Genomic DNA, 16661 nt, shown 5'->3' on the forward strand with positions numbered 1-16661 from the left:
TCTGTGTTTACTTAGATTAGCTAGCTTAAATGTATTGGCACTAAATATAAAGTAACACTGATGCTGGTGGAAATGTAAAGTAGTTTTGCAGGTATTTGGTAATAAAACAAAGAATTGGACAAATTAAAGTTCTGTCTTGATGATATTGCTTGTCTTTAAAGGAACACCAAAGCTAGTATAATTCACTCTAACAGGATACAGGGATTTCTCTCCCATTCTTTGTCTTTAGAATCCATCTGGCAGATTTAAAGATTGATCTTAAATAAATAAGTTAAAACTTGACTTGCTGTTGCTGTTTAAGTCAAAGGATTACCTACAGGTCATTAGGAGTCACCCTTTGGACACCATGGATATCTTTGATCTGTCCAAATTGGTGGATGGACTGACAGGCCAACAAAGTTAACTGCCACATCATTAACATGGCTGTAAAGTAGTGCTGAGATTGATACTCATAGTTATAATTAGATGTGACAGACGGTCACTCCACAACTTGCCACCTTTTGGCAGCCCAAGTTCTAGCCCTAGGAGGCAGAACATAAAAAGTGTGTGAAGTTCTGTGGATGTGTGTGAATGCATGAACACATGGTTGCATCTGTGTCGTAGCTTTTGCAAATTTGCGCTTGTTTTTGTCTTGGCTCATAAAACTCAGCCTATAAAGGTTTCAGTAAAAACAAAAAACAGGCCAGAACTGGAGCTGCATGTTTCACACTTGACAGCAATAACACGTAAGATACGGTATGCTCCATGTTACCTCTGCTCTATCGAGGCTTTTCTGGCATTTATTTTCCTCTTGAGGATAATCTGGCAAGTTTCCATCTTGTTGATTGGGACGTCCTGGCTGCCGTCCAGCTTTTTAACTCTCAGCAGTCCTACCGTGTTCTGCACCGCACCATTTAGTTTGGCAATGTGTTTTCATTCAGCTCATGATATGTATGTGTCAGCATGTTTATGTACTGTGGTATTTTATGCGTAGACAGCAAAAAGTCTCAATGGGCCTGTGGATATGAAACACGACACACTCACTGAATGAGGTACATCTCTGGGGTATGTAACACAAAACTTACTAAGCAGTACACGCAAAGAAGAAATGATGGTGACACCTGATTTTGAGTCTTAAGTTGATTGCTTTATCAACATTTTTGTGACCCTTGCAAAGATTGTAAATGATCCTTATGGATTTCAAAGGCTTTGCTGTTTATTTCATGTTTCATTACTTACCGGGATGACCTTAACATTCCTCAAGATCCTCTGTGGATGTAATTATGACAAAGCATGACATCAAGTAACTGTTTAGACCTAGTATATAATACAGACGTAAATTGCAAAGTGCAATCAAATGTGTTTGAATATCTCATTAAATTAATACTAATAAAAAATACATTATTTATTTGTCCCAAGGAAAGTAGGAATCTGCTTTTTGTTTGAAGTAAAAAAGAATAAAGAGTGAAGAGTATAAAACCCCACTGGTTTGTGTTTTCTTTTTGGATTCCGTGTAACACAATACTGAAATAACCTTGGAAGCAATTTCACTTTCATTATTACTTTATGTCACATAGCTGTAAGATCTGTTGCTTAAGCAAAATCCCTTAGAGTGGAACAGAAAACACTCCTGTCACAAGCAGTGGGAAAATGTTGCGTCCCTGGAATGAGCTTCATGCTGCTCTGCCCAGAATTAGTTTCCATGTTATTTCTGTGGAAGCATCGTTGCTGTGAGAACATGACAGTCTGGGTTTGTAACCTGCCAGGTTCTGCATGTGGAATTTTGATGTCAAAGTCCTGACAGTTTAATCATTTTCATCTTAATTTAAGATTTCACCGTCTTAGAAAAACGTTTTTCGGACGTGCAAATTGCCTGAACACCCATGTGCCGAGTCACATCCTAAAAATGTTTCCATTGCATCCCCCTCACTTTGGAATAGTTTGGAAAACGCTGTTTTTTATTTAGTCTTCCTATCTTTTTCAACCTTTAAATCCTTTCTGTAAAGAGCATACCACTGAGTTAGTGTTGAACTTATAACGTTGGTGGACATAGCAAACATCGAGATGGATACAACAAAATCAGAGAGTTCATCTATTTTATTAAAAAAATGAATATGTATATATATATATTAATATCAAAGTGATTTCATTTATCAACACAATGTTAAACTGCTGATAGATGACAGAAATAGTCATGATTAGGTCATTTTCTGTTTCTAATAACACAATCTGACGTACAGTACAGTAATTAATAAAGGTATGTGGGGGGATTGTACCTTTAAGAAACTGTTAAAATTATAGTAGTAGTAGTAGTAGTGGGAGGTTTGTGGAAAATTATTAAAACATCTTTAATAGTGCCTGAGTAAAAGGAGTTTTGCCTGTGAAAAAGTTTTAGAAATTCAGTGACCCTGAAAGCATGAGGGTCTCAGAAACGATTCTGCCTTCATGTTCAAACTCTAATGAACACAGTGATACCACCCCCGCTTTGCTCTTGACCCAGAACCTGCAGACGGTCGGCTGCTTGTTTACATGGTGTGATGTTGTCCTTTAAGCAGCATGTGGTCCGGACCAGTGGGGGAGGGGGGTCTCTGATGCAGCTCTCCACACTGACTCCCAACATGAGGCTCTCAGCACACATCAGGACAACAGTCGCCTGCATATCCATGTATGGTCCAAGGCTGGGCCCCTTTGAGGTGGTCAGATGTGATGTTTGCACAGATGTATGGGTCCAAAGCCGAGAGGCCAAACCCCCCAGTACCCCTCTGGTGGTCCGGGCCCACCCCTTACTGTGCGGGATGGAGCCTCTTGTGGCTGCACTTTCAGTCCCATCGCGCGGGGCATGACCTGAAGGGACAGAGACGGGCCTCCGATACCCTGAAGTCATACGAACATGTCAGTCCAGCTGTGGCTTGTTGTAGCTTCCCCCAGTGGAAACAATAGATTCAGCCAAAATGTCAATGCCATGTTTGAATGTGAAGGCAAAATTGTGTAATGATGGGAATGGCTGCACAGTCAGGTGATCATAATAAAAACGCAACAAAGCAAACACCAACTTTGTTTTACCTGCTAAGTTATCCACACTTACTGTTTTCCCTTGCAATAAAGGATTTTCCCATTGCAGATGTCCTCACTTTGGTTTCACCTTGAAATAAACTGGTTGAGTGGCTGATCAACGTTAGATTGTTCAGGACTATCATTATCTTACTATTATTGTCTAACTGCTTCAAATGGCTCCATATATTTTAGCGATGCCATTCCATTTATAGGCCTCAGCAATTAATTTTATTGAGCACAATATCATTGCCAGAAAGAACATTATACCATAATAGTTTTTCTGTTGGTTGCACCTTGAAAAGCTCAGATTTGAAGACACGTTTAATGTTACAAAAACGTTTTTTTTAACAGTTTTGTTTTTGCCGAGACCATTTATTCTTTAACCTTTCTCTCTAGTACACTTTTAATGGTTTCCACAAATTCTCTCTTACTATATATCGTGATTTAAAGTTTGTTCCATCTCCAGAACGATCTTTATTGCCTGTTGTGAATGTACACCAGCTGCCTCCCCCTGCCTGCCAGAGGCTACATGGTTGGTTCTAATGAAGTAAAGTAAACATCCTGCCTATAGTATAATGTTTAGCACTGTATCACATGGTGTTAGGGGCTTTCAGGACATAGGCTTAAAAGTAATGAACATCTATCACATGTATAACCTAAAATTTCACTGCACCATGGTTTCGGGCTGAATGGCTACAAGGAATTACATAGAAAGACGTGATGCTGTTTTGTTTTGGTTTCTCCATCGTATGGTGAACACATGTGCAGTGTTTTTAAGTTTCAAACTGAGTCTTATATTCATGAGGGCAAATGTTTTCAATTCATACTTGGCTGAAAAAAGGCACAGCATGTCCCGTTTTACACACAGTAATAAACTTAGTTATTAAATTAAAAAATATCACGTATGATTTCATCTTTGAATTAAAAACTTTTGCCGGAATTGTTTTTACTCCCAGCTCCAGTTGCACAATATTTGAGTTACTACTGTTTCTTAACATTGTCCTCTTTTACTAGGATTTGGCACACTAACTGCACAGTGTAAAACGAGTTTTGACACCAGTTCTGTTGTATGTTGCAGGAATTCAGGAGGGTTCGGAGTGCACCAAGTGCAAAAATGACTGGGCTCTGAGGGCGGCTATAGCACTGCTGTATGTTCTCTGTGCCCTGCTCACCATAGCGGTGGCCATACTCGGATACAAAGGTGAGTCAAAACTGAAGACATTAATCACTTCTCGTAAAAAATATTGTAGTTTTTTCCAAGTTTCTGCTGCTAACCTTGACAACTGCACATATTACAGATTTTGTCACACTACTGAAACACAATATGTATCCCTGTATTTGATCCATAATTACTCAAATAAGGCAATAAGACTGGGCTGTAAACCCCAAGTAGAGATCTAGATATACCTTCACAAGTCCAATATCTTGTTGTAGTAGTATAGTAGTAATAAGTCAGACAGTATCAAATGGTGCTTCTCTAATGCATTCATTAGTTATTTCTACCACTTCCTGTTCTTTTGAGCCAAATTTACAAATTGTAAAGCCCCCTGAGACACATTTAAAAAATTGTAAAATGTGTGATATTGGGCTATATAAATACACTTGATTCGCCTAAAAATTGTGTATATACTACGTTAAGGTCCACAGAGGATATTACATACTGACTTTAGTGATCTCCTTACTCTTCATTTAGTATCATAATCAAGTCAAAGTCTTTCCAATATTTAGTTTTAAGACCAAAATTCGAAACACTAAACTAAGATTGTGACTATGGAAAAACATTATTATTGTAATGGTGTTTAGCCTTAATATTAAGTTTCAATCATAACTTGCCGTCACTTGATTTTCCTTCACTTCCTCTTCCCCTGACCCCTAGGTCTTTATTTTGCTGTAAAACTGCAACAGCATCGGAAATTATATTTAACCAAGTCAGAGAGTTCAGCCTAATATTTACCACATTATGAGACTCCCTTGACAGAATGCATTGTGTACTCTGAATTGATATCTTTCGGAGATTGGCCAGATCTGGAGATTGAAAACAAAGTCACTGTGCAACATTGTGCTTACTGCAACCCAATGTTTACTGTTCCTCCTTGTTTGAGCCAGGGCAATGATGTTATATGGAAACAAAAAAAAGACTCCAGATATCTCTGGCACCATCAATATGGAACGTTACTCTGCGTATGGTTCAACATTACACATTCCTGGCCCTAATCAATCATAGAAAACTGAAAGTCTTTGAGCAAAAGACTTTAAGTCAAACCTGATCCACAGGCACTTTTACCTGGTGAAGCATGCAGCTCAACCAACAGAAAAAAAGCTGTATTCATCCAGTGAGGAATGAGTCTATTAAAAATAAGTATACAAGTTCAGATCTAAATCTGAGTTGTGCCCTTTGAGTGCTCTCTGGATTGTTTTGGGTTCACAGATTTTGGTCTGTTTTTGTGTGGAGCCCATGTGATTTTGGTGGTTTGGCTTTAATGTCTAACAGATGACCATGCAGCAACTACCCTGGTTTAACAACCCAGAGTAGATTTTACGGCTTGGTTGTTATTTGTTGTCTCATGAACCACAGGTTGACTTAGTAATGGCTGCAAGTGTCCAAAATAGTTTGGGAGAAAAAACTGTGAAATCTGGTTTCTGTGTTGTGTTTTCCTCTACTGCACAGTTTAAACAGCAAAAACAAAACATAAATACTGTTTATTTCTACACTAGTTATCAACTTGTTTCTTAGTCTTGGTCCTCAAAACTACCCCTATTGTAAGAATTAAGGCATTGTTTGTGTTTTCCGCTGGGTCAATAAGCGTTTACTGCAGCATTGATCAGCATTAATCTGCTTGGCCCTGTTTTGGGTAGCAGCCTAATTATAGCTTACAACTTCACAATAGGCATCCAATAAGCCTTACTAAAATTAGCAACCTTACATAACTAAATGATGCTTTTCCAATACATGACTGTGTGGGATGGAAAGATTAACAGAGAGGAATAAGCAGGTATGTTACACATAAGATAGTGTGGGTTGGATGTCACTATTATCATCTCTGTAGCAATATAGTAATCTCAAACAATGTTACATACAACACATATTTCTCACTATTTAAGAATGTAATGTAAGGGAAAGTGATGAGGCTCAAGCTGAATAACCTCAGCTGTTGACCAACATCTTTTTGGACTGTGTGTTCTCGTTTGTTCCCAGTTCATGTTATTCTTTTGTGTTTTGTCACTTCTGGAATGCTAACAGTGAAAGCAAAGGATGTTTTCCAGCCGTGCAGTTTTTAGAAGCCCACATACCGACGGAAAAACAAACGGTGGAGAGGAGATGGACTCTTTGCTGCGGATGTGATGAGAAAAGAGAAAGTGGAGCAGCAGTCAGAGTGTGCTATTCATCATGTCTCTGACATTGTTTATAGTTACTTCAGAAGTGGAAATTGTAAACGTCTCTGAAAATTGAGATTTGTAATGATGAAAAATACTCAGTTGCCCGGTTACAAAAAACCTAGGAAACTCTTTCATGTTTTTAACATCCTGTGTTCAGAATTACTTTTTGAGTGTACAGTTATTAACTGGAGAGGAATGAATACTGCAGCACCATCTGCTGTTCACAATCAGCTTGACTCAGTAAATGCTGTTTACACAAAAGGTTTAAAACATCATTTAATAAAGGTTCCTCTTACCGAACAGTAAGGAAAAACACTGCAACTTAACTTCGCCTTTTCCACTGTTAGTGTACATACTGTACACCTCGTCTTCTCTCTTTCATCAGTGGTCCAGAGGATGGACAATGTCACAAAGGGGATGCAGAATTATGGAGGCAAGATAAATGCAGTGGAGACAGACCTGAAGAAACTAAGTAAGTCTTGTTCCGCAAGATTAGATCAAACATTTATAGTTTAACCGACAATTGCTGTGAACAAAATGTTAAATGTGTGCAAGGAGGAGATTTTTGACACTGATATTTTACTGTGTTATTTTTTCAGATGATCAAGCAGGAGAGAAATCAGGTAATGCAACAAGTAACATCAATACTTTTAAGTCAGACCTGAAGGCTCTACAGAACCAGCTGAATGACATTGCTCTCAGGGCAACCAGAAACAGAGACGTGTTGGATGAGCTTCAGATCACAGGAGATGACATGCAGAATGGACACGTCTCCCTGCAGAGTTTTATACAAGGCAACGATGCCTCACTGCGCGGGGTCAATCAGACCTTGACCTCCTACAGTGGCATGATTGACAACCTCCAGACAGACACTGCACGGCTCCAGACGGAGATACAGGGCCAGGTCAAAGTGCAGAGCCAGACCCAGGTTAGTATCAGTGCGCTGAACATCACACAGTCCCAGCAGCGCAATCTGCTCGGCACGCTGCAGAAGACGGTGGAAGACGCAGGCCAGGCGGTCCAGAAACTGAAGAACGACTATCAGGGTCTGCAGCAGACAGCCTGGCAGACACGGTCTGACACAGAGTGGCTGAAGGAGAAAGTCCAGAACCTGCAGGTTTTGGCAGCTAATAACTCAGCCATGGCCCGTTCAAATGGAGAATCTCTGGATGATTTGGGGGCTCAGCTCAACACCCTGGCCAGCCAGATCCAGAACACCTCGTCTCTCAGTGAGGAGCAAGGCCAGAGCCTGCATGAGCTGATGGACAGCCAGAGAGACCACGATAACGTCACCTCAGCTAAGTTTGATGAAGTTGAAGCACGGTTAGACAGACATGAGAACGACATGGACCGTGTGACCGGGAATGTGAGCTTCGCCGCGCAGCTCCTCGGTGCCATCAGCTCCGACCTGAACGGCCTGAGGTCCTGCGCTGAGACAGTGATGCAACATTCAGACATTTTAGTGGGGCTGAATGGTAGTGTAACAGAGGCCAGCGCAGACAATAAAGAGCTTCGCGCACAGCAGGATGAGCTGGTGTCCCGGCTGGATCGAGAGGTCAGCAACCTCTCCATAGTGATGGAGGAGATGAAGCTGGTGGACAGCAAGCACTCACAGCTCATCACCAACTTCACCATCCTGCAAGGTAAGAAAAGAAGACGTTTCAGAGTTTTCTTTCTGTGACTCTGCGCAAACACATTAGGACAGTTAAAATATTAAGTTAAGGACTACATGTCCCTAACATGATGCCAGAATAAACAGCAGGGTTTTCAATATTTTCCCTTTTTCCCTTTCCAATTCCAATATCCAAATATTCTAAGGCTCAGAAAGCATGGCTTTTTGTGGAGCTGCCTCATTGTTCTTGGTTTATTGTGCTCTTTTATCATCATTTTGTCAGTGTAATAAGACGATCTTTAAAATACAGCAATAGTGTTTGTAGTTATCATGACAGGTTTAGTCGTAAAAAGTCACATCACATTTTGACACATCATCTATTGTTATTGCGTTTCAGGTCCACCGGGTCCAAGGGGCCAAAGGGGTGACAAGGGTCCCCAGGGGCCAGTGGGTCAGTCAGGACAAAAGGGCGATAAAGGAGACAAAGGGGTGCTGGGAGTAGTGGGACCTAAAGGAGAGAAAGGTGCTGCTGGTCCACCAGGTGCTACAGGTCCAAAGGGTGCAGCCGGGGTTCGGGGTCTTACCGGGGCAAAAGGATCAAGAGGGTCTGGGGGCCGACCTGGAAATTCTGGTGAAAAGGGCGATGCTGGCGCTCCTGGAGCTCCTGGTAGGGATGGTTTGTCAGGGTTGCCAGGACCACAAGGGCCACAGGGGCCCAGAGGAGCAGCTGGACCTGCAGGGCTCGAGGGACCTCGTGGGCCTGTCGGACCAATCGGCCCTCCCGGTCCTGCAGGGCTTCCTGGGTTACCTGCATCTGGACCTCCACCTCCAAAGCCTACCAAGCCCACTCAGCCAGCTAAGGTCCCTCAAACCCCCAAACCACCTCAACCTCCAAAACCACCTCAATCCCCCAAACCCCCCCAACCCTCAAAACCAGCAGAGGAACCTGAGGGCTCCTTGTCCCGGCAGAAACAGGCCCCTGTCCCCACTCCTCCAGCTCCTGGTGAGTTAAATCATTACATAAGGGTATAAAATAGATTCAAATGGAAGGAAAATCACCTTTTCAATTTTAACACCGTCTAATTTTATTACAGAAGAGGATTATTTAGATCCGACCAAAACTGATATTTTTTTTTAGGGGGAGGTCTGGAATTTAAGTCAGAATTCTGAGATTAAAGTCAGAACTTTTTTAACTATATGGTCAGTTTTCATGTGGCCCTCATCCTCTTCCGTACTTAAAAAAAAGTGTTAAAAAAATGAATTATTATTATTTGTTTTGGCACATATAGAACATATTGCATGGGCTTTCATCTGTACTTATATTGCTGTATTCTGTATATTATTAATTCCAGGTTGCCCATCTGGGTACAAACGGTTTGGAGACAGCTGCTATTACATCTCCACTCAGAGGCTCAACTTTGAAGAGTCCAGACAGTTTTGTACCAACATGACATCTCTGATGCTCATTATCAACAACGATGACGAACAGGTACATGAAATCAGACCCAGATGGGTTCTTTAATACATCCAGACTTGTGTATGCTAAACTAACCCTGTAAAATACGTTTTGCTCTTCTATTTGTAGCAATTTGTAAAGGATGCAATTGCAGGAAAAGGCTATTTCTGGCTGGGCCTTACTGACTTGGAGGTGGAAAATGTCTGGAAATGGGATGATGGAACCTTACCTGCTTTCACGTGAGTAAACCGGCCGAATTGATTTTAAGATTAAAGATAAATGTATGAATCAGATGGAATTCATGTGTTTAAGTGATTGAAGTGATTCCTTTGTTTATTCTGTCCCTAAACGACAGTGCTATGAATGTAATTTTAATACATTTTGTTTATGGTTTTGCTCTCAGGAAGTGGAAGCCCGGTCAGCCTGATAACTGGACCCATGGCCATGAAGACGGCGAGGATTGTGCTGGTCTCATCCACAACGCCAACTGGAATGATTTCTACTGCACCGACCGGATCGGCTTCATCTGTGAACGTGCCTCTGTCGACCGTCAGTACCTTTTATAGATCAGACCTTTTTTACCATTTAGAAATCTCCTATTTCAGTATTTCTTACAAAGCCTGTTGTAGATTAGAACTCAGTCTGTTGTGGACAAAATACGTATTACAACAACAAACATTAAAAGAAATAATCATGACCAAATAAATTCAGTTTTCACTTGAAACATATCATTTTTTTAATGTCAATTATGATTTTAAACAACTAAGAAAAGTTTTCCTAGCAGAACCTTTTCCACTTGTTGTTATGTAATAAAAGTAGGAAAGAAAACATTTTAGGTCACACTTTTTGAAACTGATGAACTGAATTTATTTTTCTAACTTTCTTGACGTTCTTGAATGTAAGGGAGCTTAAAAGGGACAAGTTGAGTTCGACTCCTTCTTGTTTGCGAAAGAAGCGGGAGACACATCTGGCGTGCGTTTTTTGTTGTTGTTATAATAAGGTTTCAGATTATTGCTGTTGCTACAAATGTTGATGTAACAGAGTGTAAGCGACATATAAAGGTGTTGCCATGTACCTGATGTGTTTTTTTGTTGTTCTCCTCCCAGTGGTAGTTCCTGTTTTATAGCATCCATCTCTGACAGTGTGAGCTGTCTTTGGGAAAAATATGAGGCTGAAGATGAAGAGGATAATGAAGGACAAGAGGAGGAGCTCTACATGACTAGAGGACTCTGTTAAGGCCAGATCAGTCAAGCATCACTGACACTCAGACTGGTCTTTATCTTAAAGGCACTTTACAACGTATTGTGGTGCAAAAGACAGCAGACACAGACCTGGTCGACTTTTTATGATTTAGTGCTGAAGGAATCATGTGAACATACGTTTTATTTAGTCTATACTTATTCATTATTATGGGCTGCCTCTGTTGTACAGGTGTATCTGTAAATAGTATTTCACAAAAGATACCATAAAACCTTGTTGTTTGTGATTGAATTTCATATTGTTTTATTTCTTGGCTGCCTTTTCTATCTTCACACTTACAAAATAAAATGTATCTACATTTGAGGATTTTGTTGTTGATAAAATTAACTATTTTTATACTGTCAAATACTTTTCAGATTCAGAGCATTGATTAGAAATAAGCTCTCTGGTAAATGATGAGCACCATATCACTTTAAGAAAAGACTGCAAACTGTTATGATAAATAGAAATGAAGTTAGTGTTTATTTCACCCTATATACAAACTGAGTATCAATATATGTTCTTTCTCTTTTTGATAGTAGTTGCTCAGTGTGAGCAGTGCTGCTGTTTTATGAAGGACAGTGTTTTTTAGACTTTAGACTGCCAGTATGAGGAACACATTAACAATTGGACATTTTTTGTGAATGTGCCATTGTACAATGATTTAGACATTATGCTAAATAGTTTATGTAAAGTATGTTACATGTTTAAAATGTGCATAATCATATCCTACTGTTGTATGATCAACCTTTTCTAATTCAAAATATGCTAAAGGACTGAGTAGCAGTTTGTAATCTGTCTCAAGGCTCATTAAGCCTGAATGAATTTACTAAGTTCCTATGGATCACAATAAAATGGGAAAGAAACTGTGTGTGGCGTCAGTTGTTTTTGTCAGATCAAAAAGATAGTGGTATGAAAAAGCCTTGTATTTCTTTATTAAATGTTTATATATATATATATATAAAAAACATATCATCATGCACTTTTATTTATTTGCAGCATTTCAAAAAGTGTATACAACATCTGTTAGTATTAATAAAGGTTAAGATAAAAAAAAAGGGTCAGCTGTGTAAATTGTATTTGGCTTATATTGAATTGAGTTCATAAGGCAACATCTTTAGTATATTATAAGAAATATAATCAATAATACATGTAGTAACATCTATTATAAAAAACAATCATACGGTTCAAAAAAAGGACTACAAAGCACAGATTGTTAAAAAAAAAGAATCCAAAAATAAATTAACAGGACTATGATGTAAAAAGCAATAGGTGAAATACATGAATCAAATATATTTTAGAGATATAATAAGTGACAATGACAAAAACATGCAATGGTAGGACAAGTTTTTTCTGTAAATCGTACAAACAAATGACAATAAAATAAATACATAAATACATATTGAATACATGAAGCGGGTGGTGGATGTTAGTTTGAAAATAACAGTTATTTGAGAAACCATAATAATACATAATACATGCAGAAACAGAACAATATTATCTGGCATTTGAAAAAAGGGAACAGCTTTGAAACATGTTTTGTTTCTAAAATCAGTGAGTTATTTACCCTGTTTATTATCATTCTGTGGGTAGCCTATTGCCTACCCTATTTGTAATGATGGGCAACCATTATTAACTGTCTCCATTATTCCAGGCCGAATGAATGCACTGAAATCACAAAATCCTTAAAGCTGCTGACATGAACAGTAGGCTACACAGGGTCAAGTGGGTTTTGTGGTCTGGATCTAAAAGCGATGAGATAATGTCACATGATCACCATCACCTGACCGTGACATCCTTTCTTATTTTAGGACACTTTGAAGCTTTTGATCCATTTTTCTCCACCGTACAGACAGGGCAGACACATTAACAGCCAAGGTGACTGAGAAATGTTTTTTATGAATTAATCAACAGTTGATGACAGCAGTTCATTTAACACGCGTCTGTCCGCTCCGATTACCCAGAATGCCTCGCTTGTTGCCGTCTGTCGAAGGAGTGACTGTGTAGAATAGACTCAGCTGCATTTGACATTCATGAAGTTATCGTTACTATGCGTCTTTATTGTATGAAATAGGATAAAAGAGGGGGGGAAAATAACAGAGGAAGGCTAAATCTGTTGTTGTCGGAACACCAGCAATGCCTCTCTTCACGACCAACCCTTTTGACCAAGATGTTGGTGAGTAATCAGAACTGGAGGCTATTTCTAGCAGGCTAGCTAAACATTAGCTTTGATAATACAGCTTTGTTTATGTTCTTCAGCTGGCTGTAGCTTTAATATCCCCCCAAAGAGCGAACTTAATAATACTATGTATCTGTCTTGTTGTGTATAATGTAGGCTATATGAGCTGACAATATGTAATCCCTGTTAAGATGATTTATGTGTGTTTTGCCTGTGTTTGTTGTGATTCGCTCTGTTAGCCACAGTTAGCTTCCATCCTTATATTATGGGGATATTTAGCTGTTAGCTAGCAGCAACTAACATCAGACAAACGGTCACTGAGTTCAACATTTTAAAGAGTTTTTAATATGTGTTTTATATTCATATTATTATGTAAAGTAGACTTTTCTGATGGACAGGTTAACTTGACGTGGGACAGAGATGTTGTCATCAGATAACTGAAGTAACGGTTTTCTCACTCGTTATTAGAAACATCTTAAGCAAATATTAAAGACATGATCATTATAAATAATATTAACGTTCTCCCTTTTTAATACATGTATATATACTGCTAGGCATAGTGGATATCTGCAAAACTACATTTTGTTATGTTTAACATACAGTGTTTAACATGACATTAAATCTGCCATAGTAATAAATAACATGTCATGTTTATTATTCAGAAATTGCATTGTGACATTTAACAGTGTATGTTCACATTACGAAAATGTATAAGCCCAAAAAATAAACTGAATACATGCAATTTTAAAATAAGTGAGTTAAAGATTCTGGTCCATTATTACAAAAATGACAGGTGTTTTCAATATTTTATCATTTGTAGGATTATGTATTTGCTGTATATATTGTGTGTATACATTCTATGGTTATTGGTCATACATAATTCATAGTATTAGTCATTTCCCTCTGCCGATAAGTACTTTGCCTCTTGCAGTATGTGTTACCATTTTTCACAGAACATGTTTTCTACATTTATTCATAATGTCCAAATAACTGCAATAACCGCGAGCCATCTGGCTCATCATCACTTCACTTCATATGTTGGCTTACCAATATGATGAGCCTGTTCATGTGAAAGAGGATGCAGTGGTTTGTGAAACTCTGCGCTTCCCTTTTCTCTCTTTGTGTTGTGGCTTGTGGTAGACCGCATACGCGTATGTACACAGTACCTTCTAAAACTATAGCTCTTAAAACCAGTAGTTAATGCTGATTAAAACGTAGAATCGGAGTAATAGGTGTTATTTCAGCTCAAGTGGTTATTTTGTTCTGTTTTTGTATAAATGTGCTGATGGATGTCTCTTCGTCACTGTTTGCAATCATCTCCTTAGAACTACTGATTGTATATTTAAGAAGGCAATGTCTATATAACATTTATATTTTACACTTGAGGATCTGTTAATGAATACTGACAGCAATCTTTTGAGGCAAATTCACAACTGATGTTAAAATTATATAAAACAGAGAAATTATAACGCATTAATTTGAAAAGCTAATATATATTGTCACATAGTATATATATAATCAAATCTCCACTGTAGTTATGATTACGTTGTCTCTTTGTCAGTGGATTTTTTCAGTGAGCATAGGGTTGAATAGTAGTGTATTTCTCTCTAGAAAATTGCTTACTTTCACCTCTTTTATTCGTGAATATCTAGAAAAACATGTGGTTTATTACAATATCCAAAACTGTGTGTTTTGGGATGTAAAGAAGTCCTAAATAATTTGAATGACAGATTCCAGAAAAACAATGGCAAAGTGAACACTGTCCATCGCTTAATAAAAAGCTGTAGTTAGCATCATTTCTAAGAAAAAGCTACTCTACTACTAATTTAAGCTAAATCGATACTACCAACAGTCTCAACACAAACCAAACATCATGAGCTCACTCAGATTGGTATTTACTGCAGTGCTATTGTATTGTTTAAAGCCTCTGTTATTTGTCTGTATCTCTCTAATGCCTATGCTGATTTCTGTGATTAACACAAAACCAAAGGAGCGGATCTCACATACACACCCACATCTTGCCACTCAGATTTTTATTTCAAGAAGCTTTAATATTTCGGATCATAGGAGGATCCTCGCCTCTCCTTTTTGGCTCTAAATGAAATCTGTGGTTTGTTATGCTTACACTGGCTGTTGTGCTTCTCTCCTGCAGAGAAAGCAACCAGTGAGATGAACACAGCTGAGGACTGGGGCCTCATTCTGGACATATGTGATAAGATAGGACAGTCACGCACGGGGTAAGTTGACTGTCTTGGTACTTAACCTGACACACATTTACGAGGCATAAAGTCACCTTTCAGGTTTTTTCAATCGTTAAACACACATATCCAAGGGTTAAAGATAGAAACCAGGGGCACCGAGTGCATAAAGAAAAATGTATGATGGATAGTGACCACTTAATGTTCAATAAAAAAGACATATACTTTACAGCAACCGTGTCTGCTGCAAGAGGAGGAAAGAATAACTAATTGTCATTATTTTTGACTGAAATTGATTGCAGTAATAGATATTTTATAAATTCCTGTACCAAACAAAGATGGTTTATTAAGTCTGTATATTAGCATTTATAGGGTGGGACTTATCCGCTGCACCACAATAATACTTTGAGTGATATTTTTATATATTTTGCCTTCACCAAACATTGCTTTACTTGGATTTTTCTCTCTTTTTAAAACTTAGATAAATTGTTTTTTTACCATTCTGTTGCAGGCCTAAAGAATGTCTCCGATCTATTATGAGAAGAGTGAATCACAAGGACCCTCATGTGGCCATGCAGGCACTGACCGTAAGCAGAATGTATAATATTAATTGGTTATGGGGAGCGTCACATAGTCTCCTTTTTATCTAACTGAATCAATCTTAACTGAGAAATGAACTTGTGTTGTAGCTACCTGTTTTCTAATATCAGCTGCACATTTGTCACTTGTTGCTCTGGATTAAATGGTGAGACTAATGAGTTGTTTGTCCTCACAGCTCCTCGGTGCTTGTGTCTCAAACTGTGGGAAGATATTCCACTTGGAGGTGTGCTCCAGAGAGTTTGCCAGTGAAGTCAGTAACGTCTTAAACAAGGTGTGTGACGATGATGATGCTGCTGATGCCGTTGCTGCTGATGATGGCAGTTTGTCTACATTTATTTTTTCAAACTTTGCAATTAGGTCAGGGTGCATCCAGTTTGTTGTTCTCATGCTGTGTCTGTTTTTACGGATGTCCCCAGGGCCACCCCAAAGTGTGTGAGAAGCTGAAAGCCCTGATGGTGGAGTGGGCCGAGGACTTCCGCAACGATCCCCAACTCAGCCTCATCTCAGCTATGATCAAGAATCTACGTGAGCAGGGAGTCACTTTCCCAGCTGTCGGGTCCCAGGTAGTTGTGAGGGGTGGAAAGACGATTTTTGTTTTTGTTTTTTTAGCATACTCTTATTTAGTCTATGGTTCGATTGCTGTAATTATGGACTTCTTAGTGGGCTTGGTTTAAAAGCTGTATTATACGACCAAGACATCTGCTCTCTTCTGCTTGCTGAACCCCTCTGGCATTCCACATTACATTTGTAATAAATGCAAAATGTCCCAAAAATTATGTAACTATTTATATAAATGTAAGTGTGGATTCTGAGGTTAAAGGCACAATGATTAGGATTTTCCGATAACACAATGAATAGACTCATTATTAATTCCTCTCAGTTGTTACCTGATAGATGCGTGTAGTGTGTCTGCCTGCAAACTTACTGCCCTTGTCTTGATTTTGTTGTGTTTGGGACATTTGTGGG

The 16661-nt window shown here is 38.9% G+C and overlaps 1 protein-coding gene across 1 annotated transcript in view; it reads left to right on the forward strand.

The window, feature by feature from the left end:
* Window positions 1-16661, forward strand: part of LOC134865842 (collectin-12-like) — a 40182-nt gene that overhangs the window by 16609 nt on the left and 6912 nt on the right. The window contains exons 3-15 of the mRNA XM_063885610.1: window positions 4112-4234; window positions 6797-6883; window positions 7011-8054; window positions 8421-9026; window positions 9376-9512; window positions 9609-9718; window positions 9883-9998; window positions 11640-11672; window positions 12850-12894; window positions 15050-15134; window positions 15607-15682; window positions 15871-15966; window positions 16112-16258. Of these exons, the coding sequence (XP_063741680.1) occupies window positions 4112-4234; window positions 6797-6883; window positions 7011-8054; window positions 8421-9026; window positions 9376-9512; window positions 9609-9718; window positions 9883-9998; window positions 11640-11672; window positions 12850-12894; window positions 15050-15134; window positions 15607-15682; window positions 15871-15966; window positions 16112-16258 (2705 nt within the window). The remainder of the gene's footprint in view (window positions 1-4111; window positions 4235-6796; window positions 6884-7010; window positions 8055-8420; window positions 9027-9375; window positions 9513-9608; window positions 9719-9882; window positions 9999-11639; window positions 11673-12849; window positions 12895-15049; window positions 15135-15606; window positions 15683-15870; window positions 15967-16111; window positions 16259-16661) is intronic.

Source organism: Eleginops maclovinus, chromosome 6 (assembly GCF_036324505.1).
Source record: "Eleginops maclovinus isolate JMC-PN-2008 ecotype Puerto Natales chromosome 6, JC_Emac_rtc_rv5, whole genome shotgun sequence".
NCBI lineage: Eukaryota > Metazoa > Chordata > Actinopteri > Perciformes > Eleginopidae > Eleginops > Eleginops maclovinus.